Raw genomic sequence first — 15,000 nt, forward strand, 5'->3', positions numbered from 1 at the left:
TATTCTAGTTTTTAAGTATGATATCTCTTTTTTTTTATTTCTATTAATTCTCATGCTGTGTAGAGACATTGAGCTAAATTCGGGACCAGTATGTCCTAGATTTCATCAATGTCGTCTCCTGTATTGATATTTTTGTGGTCTTCATGAAAATATACAAGACCTTACAGTTGCGTCCAGAGAGTATGATATTCTTTTGTGCTCAGAAACTCTGGATTCTAATATGAGGCACTCATCTGAGCTCCTTATAACTGGTTTTAAGAAGCCAATAATGTTGAAACGTGATGCCATCCCTAGGTCCAGGGTATTGGCGGTGTATATTACGACCGAGTACCCTGCTTCTCATAAGTCCTGCTATCAATGTGGATGTCATGAGATTCAGGTAATAAAAGTTTGTGGCAGGCATAACAACTTTTATTTGTGTTCGATCTACCGGAATCCAGACATGGATGATTCTATCTTCGATTGTCTTCTTACTATTATGGCTAAGATACAAGAAGATGATAGAAAAGCTTCTTTTGTCTTTGTTGGTGATTTTAATGCTCACCATAGGGAGTGGTTAAGTTCTATCTCTCCTACCGATTGCCATGGCTTAAGAGCTTTAGACTTTGCCTCTGAATCAGGCTGTGGGCAAATCATAAATGAAGCTACTCACAGGTCTGGTAATTTCTTGGACCTCGTATACACTGACTCCCCTAGCGTTATAACTAGTAAGGTTGGTTCTCCAGTCGGGACATCTGATCATGCATTGATTTCATTATTAGTGAAGACTGAGCAGCCTGTCCCTGATATATCATACTCTTGTAAAATTTATATGAAGTCCCAAGCAGACTCGAATGGGATTTTGCATGATCTTTTGTACTTGAATTGGGCACAATTATATAGAAGTGTAGATACTGTTGTACCTTTGAATGAGAATCTAGTCAACATAATTGATAGGCGTATCTCTTCTTGTGTGCTAAGGTACCCAGTGAAGGACAAACCGTGGTTCAATGATGATTGTAGACGAGCTTATTTGGAGAAGCAGGGGGGTCTATCACTTTTGGAAGGGTAACAGATCAGATTTGACTTGGAACAAATATGCTCAGCTTCGAGCTTTTGCTCTGAGAGTTTATGCCTCAACTGAAAAGGAGTAGAATTTAACCATAAAAGAAACGCTTTCTGGTACAACTCAGGAACATAAATGGTGGTCTACCTTTTAATCTGCACTCTTTGGTGTAGATGCAACAGTTAATCCTTCACTTAAACCAGATGGCTCAGGCACTGATGTTTTTGACAGTAAACAGAGTAATGAAAAACTTGAACTTCCTCATTCCTGTTTTCCTGAGGCTAAAGTAACTAGTTTTGCTTTTCGATCTCGTGAGATTAAAGCTCTGTTGATGGACCTTGATGCTTATGGAGGTGTAGACCCAAATGGTATTTTTCCTTTATTTTTTATAAAGACAGCAGATTTCTTAGCTCCAAAGTTATCTGTTATTTTGCACAAGTTAGCAAGAAGAGGAGCTTTTGTAAATGTGTTTGTGGTAGCTCAAGTCCCACTGATTACCACCCAATTTCCATAACTCCCATATTATCTAAAGTTTTTTTAACGTCTTCTGACAAAACGTCTTAATAGGTTTGGTAAAGATAATCATCTACTCCCTAGTTTGCAATTTGGTTTTCGTAAAGACCTTGGAGCATGTGATGTTCTTCTTACAATCTGAAATGCTGTACAGAAATCCCTTGATTATGGTCAGGAAGTTCGTATGATTGACCTTGATTTTAGTGCGGCCTTTGACCATGTTAATCATGAGGCCCTTGTTTTCAAACTCAAACCGTTGGGAGTGGGTGGGTAGTTCATTAGCATTATTATTGATGTTTTAAGTAATAGATCTCAAAGAGTTGTTGTTGATGGGCACCATTGATTGTGAGTATAGGAATGAGTTGTCCGGTGTTCCACAGGGTATTGTTCTTGGCCTATTACACATGGCATGTGGTTTGGCCTAGAAAACAAGCTTGTTGCATATGCAGATGATGCTACTCTCTTTGCATCAATTCCATCCCCTAAATGTAGATCTGGGGTTGGTGAATCCCTTAATAGAGATTTAGCTAAAATTAGTGCATGGTGCAAATTATGGGATAGGAAGTTGAATCCTAACAAAACTCAAAGTATGATTGTAAGTAGGTTAAGGATGGTGGCTCCTCAACATCCGGATCTCAGTATTGATAATGTTTCTTTAAATTTGTATGACACTTTTAAAATTCTAGGTGTGATTCTCGACGGCAAATTTACTCTTGAGAAACACATTAGGTGTGTGTCTTCTTCAATTGCACAAAAAATTGGCTTATTCACAGTCTTTTAAGATTTTCGGTGATCAATCTATTCTGAAGAAGTGTTTTAATTCTTTCATTCTACTTTGTTTTGAGTATTGTTCTCCTGTCTGATGTTCAGCTGCTGATTCTTATCTTAATTTGTTGGACAGAAACTTACGGTCAATTAAATTTCTTATTCCTGATCTAGATATTGATCTTTGGCACCGTCGTTCAATTACTTCATTATGCATGTTGCATAAGATTTTTCATAACTCTGACCATCCTTTACATTTAGATCTTCCTGGACAATTCTATCCTGTTCGTAATACTAAGCAGTCAGTTAATTCTAATAGCCAAGCCTACCCAATCATGAGGCTCAATACTACACGGTGTTCTAGAAGTTTTTATTCCAGCTGTTACCAAGTTGTGGAATGATCTTCCTAATCGGGTAGTTGAATCACTAGAAATTCAAAAGTTCAAAGTTGGAGCAAATTTTTGTATGTTGACCAGGCTAACATGAGTCTTTTTATTGTTTATATATGACATATCTGTTTTTGACATTGTTAATAGTTTATATAGGACATATCTGTTTTGACGCTGTTACTGTTTTTAGAATAATTTATTGTTAATTTATTCTCATCATTTATTTATTTCCTTATTTCCTTTCCTCACTGGGCTATTTTTCCCTGGTGGAGCCCTTGTGCTTATAGCATCTTGCTTTTCCAACTAGGGTTGTAGCTTGGCTAGTAATATATATATATATATATATATATATATATATATATATATATATATATATATATATATATATATATACATATATATATATATATACATATATATATATATATATATATATATATATATATATATATATATATATATATATATATATATATATGCGTGCGCCCACGCGTGTGTATGTGTGTGTGTGCGTCAGTGTGTGTAGGTAGAACCAGTAGAACCACGTTAGTAAATTTCAGTCAAGTTCAAATATCATATTTTAGAGGACATTTCATCTTTGTTGTAGGTAATTTTGCCACAAACACATAAAAAGAAAAGCATCACCACAGCTATATAGTTAGCTAATACACACTCACGCACACAGATACACATACGCACACGCACAAACAAACGCACACAAACACACACATATAGACACGCACACAAACATAATAGTTTAATTATTTCGGATCTTGTCCAAGTCTCTAACGTACTGCTGATAATTGCTTTTATGAGGCAAAAGTTGTGGCTTGCTTTTGATCTGTGCACATTTTCCTGATATTGTACTTGATTGTTATTTAAGAAAATAATTCTTCATATTTTTTCTATGAAATTATATAATTGTAATGCAGAAATTTATAATTCCATAACTATCTTTTGAAAAAAAAAAAAAAAAAAAAAAAAAAAACTTTTTTTTGACATGGAGCTTAACTTCATTCTTCAAAAGGATATTTGTTATTTATAAAAGAGACATCATAATCTTCTGAGATTTATATTCCTTTCCCAGAGTTACCTTACTACATTCAATTCTCAAAAGCAGCTTTATATGATTAATTCCTCATCTTTTATCTAATCTTCTATGTTTACTAGGATAGGCATTTTACCTTTTAATAAAATGAGAGGAGAGACTTGACATAGATGTGATGATGCTGTTGGGATTTGTTCCTGATTTAAGATATTAATCAGCTTAAATTATTAGTAATATATCAAGCCAAACTATATTTATATCTTTAGTGATACCCAGTGCAACGAAAGCCGTTGTCTGAGTACGTATAATTAAGAGTAATCAGCGAGGTATGACGTGATGCTCTAAATTTCTTTTATGTTGGATTCAGTCACAATAGTAGGTATTAAAAACATTGATTTAAACTCAAATAACTTTGTGACTTTTTGAAGTACACTAAAAGTTCCCTTGAAAATATACTTACCTTATATTAAGGATATTACTACAAGAACTATTCTTGAGCTGACACCTGATCCTTATATTTGAAATTGGTTGTATGTGGATACATAAATGTTCAGTATTATGGTGCAAAACTATTAGTTGCATGCAACTCGGCCATGCAAAATCATTCTTCTTCACAGCATTATCAGCCTATTTATGTGGGGTCGCTGATTTTGGTGAATTTTCTCCAGCTAAATCTGTCATATATCATGTTATCTTCTACCTTCTATTCCCTCATATTCTCCCTGATGCAGTCTGTCCAGTTCTTCTTTGGTTATACCCTCCGTCGCCTTCCCGGAATCTCCATCTCCAACATTTTCCTCATCCTGCCTCATCACATGTCCTTGCTTCCTGCGCCTTTTCGAAGCTTCTGTAACCACGGTCGTACCTCTATATATTTATTTCCCACTTTATACTCCCTCGTTACTCCACATATCTATCTCTGCTACATTAAATCTCTTTTCATCTGTCCTCTTGACTGGGAGAGTTCTATACCATACAGCATTACTAGTCTTATGGCTGTTTTATATAGTATACACTTGAGTTTAACTAGTACTTTCCTATCACGCAGTACACCCGAAAAATCCATCAAAGTTATCCATTCACATTGTATCATGAACTTGATCTCTCCTTCGTCGCACCCAGTTTTAACCAACAAAGATCCCAGATATTTAAATAAATACTCTCTCTTGATGTTTTCTCCATTCAGCACCATGTCCTAAATATTATTTAGTAGTGTGCCAAGTTATAATTATTCCATTTTCCTCTTATTATAAATTTGTATTCCTCTGTTCTACAAAACCTTCTTCCATACCTCAAGTTTCTGCTCAAACTTCTCCTTTGCCTCAGCACATAGCACCAATTATCTGTATACAGCATTGGCCTTATCCCTCATATTCTCTATCATCACATCCATAACAATATTATTTTTATTATTATTATTATTATTTTTATTATTATTATTATTATTATTATTATTATTATTATTATTATTATTATTATTATTATTATCATTATTATTATTATTATTATTATTATTAATTCCTAAGCTACAACCCTAGAAGGAAAAGTAGAATGCTAAAATCCAGGGGCCCCAGCAGGGAAAAAGCCCATTAAGGAAAGGCAACAAGGGAAAATAAGATATTTTAAGAACAGTAACAACATGAAAAAAAAATATTTCCTAAATAAACTAAAAATACTTTAACAAAACAATAAGAAGAGAAATTAGATAGAATAGTGTGCCCGAGTGTAACCTCAAGAAAGAGAACTCTAACCCTAGACAGTGATGGACCATGGTACGTAGGCAATGACACTACCCGCGACTAAAGAACAACGGTTTCATTTTGGAGTGTCCTTCTCTTATGAGAGCTGCTCACCATAGCTAAAGTGGCACTACTACCCTTACCAAGAGGAAAGTAGCCATTGAACAATTACAGGGCCGTAGGTAACCCCTTGGTTGAAGAAGAATCGTTTGGTAATCTCAGTGTTGTCAGGTGGATGAGGAAAGAGAAGAATCTGTAAAGAAAAAGCCAAGCTTTTCGGTGTATGTAAGTCATAGGATAAGAACCGTAACCAGAGAGAAGGATTCAATGTGGTACTGTCTGGCCATTCAGAGGACCCCATAACTTTCTTGCGATATTATCTCAACGGGTGGCTGTTGCCCTGGCCCACCTACTACCTACTGAGTGAAGAAATGGGCTATGTGTAGACATGCAGAGGCTTCTGGCCTGCTCTATACCGGTCCATCAACTGTCTCAATGCGCACACCGTTTTGGTGATATTCTTATCTCTTCCTCTCAATCATTGATCTATAATTCTTACCCATATTTTTAATCTATGGGACATCAACTTGATTTCACTATAGTTGTTACAGTCTTGGATATCTCCTTTCTCTTTACCTATTGAAACAATTGAGCTCTCCCTCCATTTGGCTGGGATCTCCTCCTGTTCAAACATATTCTCTAATGGATTACACGGTAAATATATGTCCACCTTTCCCAATACTTTGCAGGCCTGAGACATTATGCCATCAGGTCCCAATGCCCTACCATTTTTCATTTTGCCAGTGCTCTCCTCACTTCGTTCCATTCTGCATAAGGTGTCAGTTCTTAATTTATTAGGTAGTAGGTTGGTAAGGGCACCAGCCACCTGTTGAGATACTACCGCTAGAGAGTTATGGGTTTTTTTGACTGGCCTGGCAGTACTACATTGGATCCATCTCTATGGTTACGGTTCATTTTACTTTTGCCTACACATACACCGAATAGTCTGGCCTATTCCTTACATATTTTTCTGTGTCTTTATACACCTGACAACACTGAGATTACTAAACAATTCTTCTTCAACCAAGGGATATACTACTATCATTATTACTATTAACCAAGTTACAACCCTAGTTGGAAAAGCAAGATGCTATGAGCCCAAGGGCACCAATAGGTAAATATAGCCCAATGAGGAAAGGAAATAAGGAAATAAATAAATGATGAGAACAAATTAACAATAAATTCTTCTAAAAACAGTTAAAACATCAAAACAAATATGTCATATATAAACTATTAACAACGTCAAAACATACAGTATATATCATAAATAAACTATAAAAAAAACTCATGTCAGCCAGATGAAAATAAAAACATTTGCTGCAACTTTGAACTTTTGAAGTTCTACTGATTCAACTACCCAATTAGGAAGGTCATTCTACAACTTGGTCACAGCTGGAATAAAACTTCTCGAACACTGTGTAGTAATGAGCCTCATGATAGTGAAGGTCTGGCTATCAGGAAGATCTGAATGTAAACGATGGTCAGAATTATGAAAAATCTTATGCAATATGTATAATGAAGTAATTGAACAACGGTGCCAAAGATAAATATCTTGATCAGGAATAGGAAATTCAATACACTGTAAGACTCTATCCAACAGATTAATATGAGAAACAGCAGCTTAAGACCAGAAAGGAAAACAATACTTAAAACAAGGTAAAATGAAAGAATTAAAAAATTTCTTCAGAATAGATTGATCACTGAAAATCTTGTAAAACTTTCTCAATGAGCCATATTTTTGTGAAATTTAAGACACAGACCTTATATGCTTCTCAAAAGTAAATTTACTGTCGAGAATCCCACCTAAAATTTTAAAAGAGTAATCCAAATTAAAAGAAAAATTATCAATACTGAGATCCGGATGTTGAGGAGCCTCATTCCTTGACTTACAATCATACTTTGAGATTTAATATGATTCAACTTCATACCCGATAATTTGCGTCATGCACTAATTTTAGCTAGATCTCTATTAAGGGATTCAGCAACCCCAGATCTACATTCAGGGGATGGAATTGATGTAAAGAGAGTAGCATCATCTACATATGCAACAACCTTGTTTTCTAGGCTAAACCACATGTCATGTTTATATAATATGATAAGTAATGGGTCAAGAACATTACTCTGTGGAACACCGGATCTCACATTCCTATACTCACTATAGTGCCCATCAACAATAACCAAAATTTGCACTATTAGAGCCCAACTACAAAGAATGCATCTAAAATGCCAAGGGCTGATACAGATATGAGGATAGTTGCTAATATACACACAATAAATAAATATGAAGGCGAAAGAGCAAATATAATAGAAAAGTCGGATTTTTTAATGGCACCATCCCTGGAAAGGAAGAAAAGAACATCATATCTGAACAGGAAAGAAGCATAGGCGAATCCTTATTATTACCCATATTAGATAATGGGGAGGAAAAAAAAAAACATCATAGTGATGAATGCAGAGGGTTTAGTCACGAGTAACTCTAAAAGGAAAATTCAGTTCTTAGAAGAACTAACACAAATTGAAAAAAATATATATATATTAAATATAAGTGAAACATGGTATTGCCAAGAGACTGGAAGTGATGAACAGATAAAGGGTTTCCAAACATATAGATCCGAAAGAACAAATAGGAATCAAGGGGGAACCGCAATATATGGGAGAGACATAAATCAAGGAAAAGTTTGTGAAAAATACAGCAACACACAATGTGAATTGATTGCGGTAGAATTTGAATATGAAAAACGATCGAATATTGTAGTTTACAGACCCCTAAATACTAAAGAGTTTGACATAATGACATAAAAAATAGATGATATGCGTAGAAACCATAAAGACTTAAATATACTCCTATCAGGAGATTTTAACTTTCCTTTCGTGGATTGGAAAGAATGGATTAACGAAAGTGTTTATATATATATATATATATATATATATATATATATATATATATATATATATATATATATATATATATATATATATATATATATATATCTATATAAAAGAGAGTAATAGTAGCGCAAAAGATAAGAGGTAATTTGAAAAGCTTCAAGATATGCGATTAGAATATAATATGCAACAATAAACCACATTCCATCAAGGAAGGACAATATACTAGATTCATTATTTATGAATGAGGTGAATTATATTAAAGAAATAATAGTGCATAACACGGGAATTTCGGACCACAATGTCATAGAATTAATAGTCCATTCCAAAGCAAGTGAACGCAGAGATAACCGTTACCGTTACCGATCCCATAATCCACCAGGATCGTAGGGGCGCTGCATGGTGGAACACCGCAATAGGAGCCTCCACTTGTCACGGTCGTGTGCGAGTGCCTAGGTCTGGGCGAAAGTTTTTCCTGTCCAATCAGCAATGTTGTCGGTCCACCTCTTTCTCTGCCGCCCTCTTCTCCTCTTCACCTGAACTGTTCCCTGGAGAATTGTCTTGGACAGGCTGCTTGATCTTGTTGTGCGGCCATACCATTTTAGTTTTCTCCTCTTCACTGTGGACAGCAGATCTTCATAGTGTCCTAAGAGTTGTCTCACTCTTTTGTTGACTTCTTCATTTGTGACATGTTTAATGTACGAGATGCCAAGCACTCGTCTGAAGCATCTCATTTCTGCAGCTTGGATCTTTCTCTGTAGCTCTGCCGTCAGTGTCCAGGATTCACAAGCATACAGAAGGATGGAAATGACTAGGGCAAGCAATAGTCTCAATTTGGATTTGACAGCGATGTTTTTGTCTTTCCAGATTAGATTCAGTTTTGTTAGCGCCGCTATTGTTTGCGCGATTCTTGCATGGACTTCTGGTTTGGATCCTTCTTGGCTGATGATTGCACCAAGGTACTTGAATTGTTGGACTGTTTTAAGTTGTTGAGCACCGACCATGATTTTTGCTTTGATTGGTTCGTCGCTGTTTCTCATTAGCTTTGTTTTTTCAGCACTGATTTCCATTCCGTATATGGTTGATGTTTCATCCAGATGTTTCACGAGTTTGACCAGCTCATCTTCGTTCCCTGCCAGGCCGTCAATATCATCAGCAAACCGAAGGTTGCTGATTGTTCGTCCTTCGATGCTAACTGTGCTCACATGATCTTCGAGTGCATCTGTCATAATTTGTTCAAGGAAGATGTTAAACAGGGTTGGTGACAGAAGGCAGCCTTGGCAGACACCTACTGAAGTGTGGAACCATACGCCTATTTTGCCTTGGACAAGGATTGCACTGGTTACTTTGTTGTACAGCTGTTGGGTCGTCTGTATCAGTTTTTGTCCCATGTTGTACCTGTTCATTGTGGCCCAGAGGGCACCATGCCATACGCGGTCAAATACCTTTTTGTAGTCAATGAACACGTGGAAGATGTCTTGCTGGTGTTGGCTGTACTTCTCACACGGAACTCGAAGATTGAAAATCTGTTCCGTTGTGCTCCTTTCTCTTGTAAACCCAGCTTGTTCTTCGGCAATGGTGTCTTCTGCCTGGGGTCTCAGTCGGTTCAGAATGACTCTCAACATCACTTTGCTTGCGTGGCTGATATGGCTAATCGTTTTATACTTTTGGCATTGCTGTAAGTTGCCTTTCTTGCCATTGCTGTAAGTTGCCTTTCTTGCCTGTCCAGGGTGTGGGCCATTCACCTGTCTGCCAGATCTTGTTGCAGATGCTAGTGAGGATGTCAGCCACTGTCTCTCCGCCATGCTTTATAAGTTCTGCAGGGATGTTGTCTTCTCCTGCAGCTTTTCCATGTTTTAGCTATCTGATCGCTTCCTCCACTTCTTCTCTCAGAACTGGGAAGTTGTCGTTGCTAGATGATTTGTGGCACGATGTTACATTGGGATCTCCATTGGTCGTGTAGTTGTAAAGGTCGGAACAGTACTCTGTCCACCTCCTGAGTATGTCTTCTTCTTCCGTGAGGCAGTTCCCTGCTTTGTCTTGGATGGTAGTGACTCATGCTTGCATTGGTTTTGTTAGATCTTTCACGATTTGGAACGCTCGCCTACTTTTGTTTTTCTCCAGCTTTTCCTCAATTTCTGTACACTGTTTTCCAATCTAATCTTATTTGGCTGGGTTCATGCCTTTTCTTATCTTGCGGTTGATTTCTCTGTACTCTGTTGCTCCGGTGCGTGTGGTCTTGTTCTTTTTCAGTTCTCTTCTTTTGTCGCACATATCCATGATTTCATCTGTGACCCATCGCTGTGTTTTCCTGCGAACGTTTCCAAGCGTTTCGTTTGCAGACTCTATCATGACTTTGTTGAATTGAGCTATCAGCGTTTCCGCGCTGCGGTCTTCCTCAAGCGTTAACAGTGGGGCAAACTTCCCTCCAACTATTGCCTTAAAGGACTCTGCGATGTTGGGGTCCCTCAACATGTCCAGATTGAATTTCATGCTGGTGTTCTTGGGCTTCTTGATTGTCTTCAGCCTGAGTTTAAAGTTCACAAACACCAGATCATGGTCGCTACCGACATCTGCACCAGGGAAAGTTCTTGTCGTAGTTCTTTTGATCCCTGATCTGAACCGATTATGTACAAGAATGTAGTCGATCTGGTTGTAGTGGATTCCATTAGGTGCATGCCATGTCCAGCATCGTGATGCCTTGTGATCACCGACTGTATTTGCATGCACCGCATTGTTGTAGCTGGCAAACTCTTGTAGTCATAGTCCTCTCTCATTGGAGACGTCATTGCACGAGGGGCCGCAGATTTCCTTCCAGTCCTTCAGTGCGTCTTTGCCCAATCTCCCTGGATGATAAGTATGTCCTTTTTGTCCACTTTGTCGATGGTTTCTTGGAGTTGACTCTAGAATGCCTCCACAGCATCATCGTCGTGGTCTGTTGTTGGTGCATAGGCCTGTACTATTCTGATGTTAATTGGTGCTGCTCTTAGGCAGATGGAAATGGCCCTGCTGGAAACTGGGCGGCAACCTAGTACATAGTTCTTGATGTTCTTGTTGACAAGAAAACTAATGCCATTGGTATGTTTGTCCATCTCTCCGCTGTGGTAAAGTACATGACTTTCCTCGGTAAGATGTTCCCCATGGTTCTTCCACCTAACCTCACAGAGTCCCACAACGTGCCAGGTGTATTTCTCCAGTTCGTGTGTTAGTTCCTGTAGTTTCCCTGTCTGGGCAGGGGTTCTCACGTTCCATGTTGCTATTGTAACGTTATCTCTTCCTCGGATCTTCGGAGGGGATGTTGCACCAGTAGTACACTTGTCACGTCCGCCCTGGTGTGCAACGGATGGCATGGTCCTTGTTGACCCGGGCGACGACCGAGCCGGTATGGTATCCTTTTTTGTTGTGTCCATCATGCAGTGTGTCTTGGGCTGATAAAGCCTGGCGGCGCCCATCCCTCTCCAGGACGGGTCACAGCCGACTTCCTCCAGTACCCGCGGCTCGCCTTGACCTTGAACACGTGGCCGTTGTCATTCGTCAAGGAATTCTTCACCCTGGCCGGTGCCTTTGGAACAAGGTCTTTCGCCCAGTGATGCCGTGTTAACACCACCACTTCACGTGGTTTAGTCCGCCAGCTGAGACGGTGTACCAGGGAAGGATATGGAAAATATAGTTTTTATAGTAAGAATAAAAAATGGTCAGAAATAAATGAATAATTGAACAAAGATTGGAAAAATGTATTCGTAAGTGATAATATACAGGTAAATACAGATATACTGTACAAAATACTGGAGAGAATTGTTGAAAAATATGTACAGAATGGAAAAATAACATCACACATGCATACCAAGAGACAGAAGGATCTTATTTCAGAAAATTAGAAAGTGGAAGAGAAATCTTACAAAAGAAAAAAATGTATGGAAAATGATGGAAATATAAAGTAAGATAGAAAAAGATTATACAATGGAAAGAAAATGAAAAAAGGAACTTAGAAGAAAGGACACTTCAAAATATTCAAAATAAAAAAACCCAAAGAACTTTACTCATATGCAAAAAGATGAATAAAGGGAGATAAGAAATAGGCCTTCTAAGAATTGAAGGACGGTTAACTAATAAAAAAAAAGAAATATGCAACATATTAGCGGAAAAATATAAGAGTGAATTCACACAAAGAATTGCGAATGATAATAATGAAACAGAAAGGAGAGAAACAAATATTAAATATCTAATAGATATAGATGTAAAATAAGCATATATTTAGCATGCTATAAGCAAAATTAAAAATGGATCGGCGGCCGGACCAGATGGAGTTCAAGCGATTTTGTTGAAAAAAACTACACACACTATCGCGAAGCCGCTTGCAATACTGCTAAGACAAAGTGTAGATATATGTGAGATATATATTAAACATATATTAGCATATATAACCCCTATTTTCAAAAGTGGATCAAGACTAGAGGAAAGTAATTATAGATCTGTTATTCTAACATCACATATTATGAAAGTATATGAAAGGGTAATAAAAATAGAAAATACTGAATCATTTGATTATAAATAGTTTATTTAATACAGGTCAACACGGTTTTGTGCCCGGTAAAAATAAACAAACCAAGCTGATAGCACAGTATGAAAACATATACAAAAATATGATAAATGAAAAAGACACATATTTGATTTATCTATATTTTGCAAAAGACTTTGATAAGGTAGACAATAATATAATAGAGAAAAATGAGAAAAAATAATATTGTGTTAAAGGTAGGAAAATTGTTGGAAGAATTCCTCAGGTAATATCTGGAGAGCCACAGGGTACGGTATTAGCTGCACTGCTGTTTGTTATTATGATCTCAGACATAGACTGTAATGTTAAAGACTCTGTAGTGAGAAGTTTCAACGATGACACAAGAAAAAGTAGAGAAATTACTTGTGATGAAGATAGGATCTACTTACAAGGAGATCTAAACAAAATATGTGAATTGGCGGAGATAAATAGGATGGTTTTTAGCTCCAATTAAATACGGATCAATGAATTATAGAAACAGAGAAGGAATGGTATGTGCATACAGGGGACCTAATAACGAGACAATCACAAACAAGGAAGCAATTCAAGACCTTGGTGTAATCTTGAACATGAATATGTTATGCAACAACAAAATAGTAACACTGTTGAATAAATGTGAAGCAAAAATGTGAATGCTATTTAGGCACTTTAAAATAAGAAAAGCAGAACATATGATTATGCGTTACAAAACTTGTGTGGAGTACACTCGAGTACCTACACTACCAAAAGTATATTGCTCCAATAGAGAGTGTACAAAGGTCTTTTACTGTTAGAATAGATGAAGTTAAGGACCTTGACTACTGGGAAAGACTGCAATTTTTGAAATTTTACTGTCTAGAAAGGAGAAGAGAAAGCTACATGATAATACAAGCATGGAAGCAAATCGAATGAATTACTGAAAACATCATGGAGATAAAAATATCAGAAAGAGCAAGCCGCGGTAGATTAACCCAAAATTTATACCAGGAAAACTAAGGAAGGTGCACAGGATATTAATCCACTAGGCACCAGTATCGATAATGCAGTGACTATTTAATGCTCTGGCAGCTCATCTAAGAAACATATCAGGAGTGAGCGTAGATGTGTTTTTAGAATAAGCTCGATAAATACCTAAGATGAGTCCCAGACCATCCTTGACTGGAAGATGCAAACTACACTGGAAGAGGCATTAACAGCTCTCTGGTGGATATACAAGGTGCCTCACACTAAGGGACCTGGTGGAACCCAAACATAGAATAAGGCAATAAGGTGAGGTAAGGTTCTTGTTTTTTTAAAGTTTTGATAGTTTATATAGTAAATACTAATTTTAATGCTGCTACTGTTCTTGAAATATTTTATTTTCCTTTCTTTTCTTTTCTCACTAGGCTATTTTCCTTGTTGGAGCCCCTGGACTTTTAGCATCTTGCTTTTCCAACTAAGCTTATAGTTTATCAAGTAATAATAATAATAATAATAATAATAATAATAATAATAATAATAATAATAATAATAATAATAATAATCCATCTACCTGTATCAATCTCTCATTTTCTTAATTCAATATTCTTTCAAAATATTATTTATACCTTATATGTATATCTGCATGTTTCCTTTGAAGTGTCCCATCATTTCTTATTTTTTTTTACTTTAGTAATATATTTTGTTGCTCTACTTTTGGATATTGCCTGCAATATATCTTCTTCTGATCATTAATATGATTCATGAAGAGATAGTCTGAGTATTTGGATCTATAGACAAGGATGATATCATGAAAAGGTATTAATAATCATATCCTTCAAAATAAATATAATAAAATGTGCTGATTCTCATAAACACCATTATAAAATGACCACATATTGTGCGTTCTAAACAACAATTTATACGGCAATTTCCAGATTCTTCTCTTATTGTTCTTTGCCATTTACATATAAACCTCCTTTAATATCTCTCTCTCTCTCTCTCTCTCTCTCTCTCTCTCTCTCTCTCTCTCTCTCTCTCTCTCTCTCTCTCTCTCTCTC

General features: G+C 36.7%; 1 protein-coding gene across 1 annotated transcript; it reads right to left on the bottom strand.

Moving 5' to 3' along the window:
* Positions 1 to 11,348: 11,348 nt before the first annotated feature.
* LOC137640903 (craniofacial development protein 2-like) lies at positions 11,349 to 11,855 on the bottom strand. The gene has a single exon (XM_068373362.1). It carries the CDS (start codon positions 11,853 to 11,855, stop codon positions 11,349 to 11,351), a length of 507 nt encoding a protein of 168 aa, XP_068229463.1.
* Between the last annotated feature and the right edge of the window lie 3,145 nt (positions 11,856 to 15,000).

The sequence above is a fragment of the Palaemon carinicauda genome, chromosome 5 (genome assembly GCF_036898095.1).
Source record: "Palaemon carinicauda isolate YSFRI2023 chromosome 5, ASM3689809v2, whole genome shotgun sequence".
NCBI lineage: Eukaryota > Metazoa > Arthropoda > Malacostraca > Decapoda > Palaemonidae > Palaemon > Palaemon carinicauda.

Excerpts from the sequence above, each read along its gene's own strand:
- LOC137640903 (XM_068373362.1), bottom strand. The coding sequence starts at position 11,855 with ATGGACACAACAAAAAAGGATACCATACCGGCTCGGTCGTCGCCCGGG.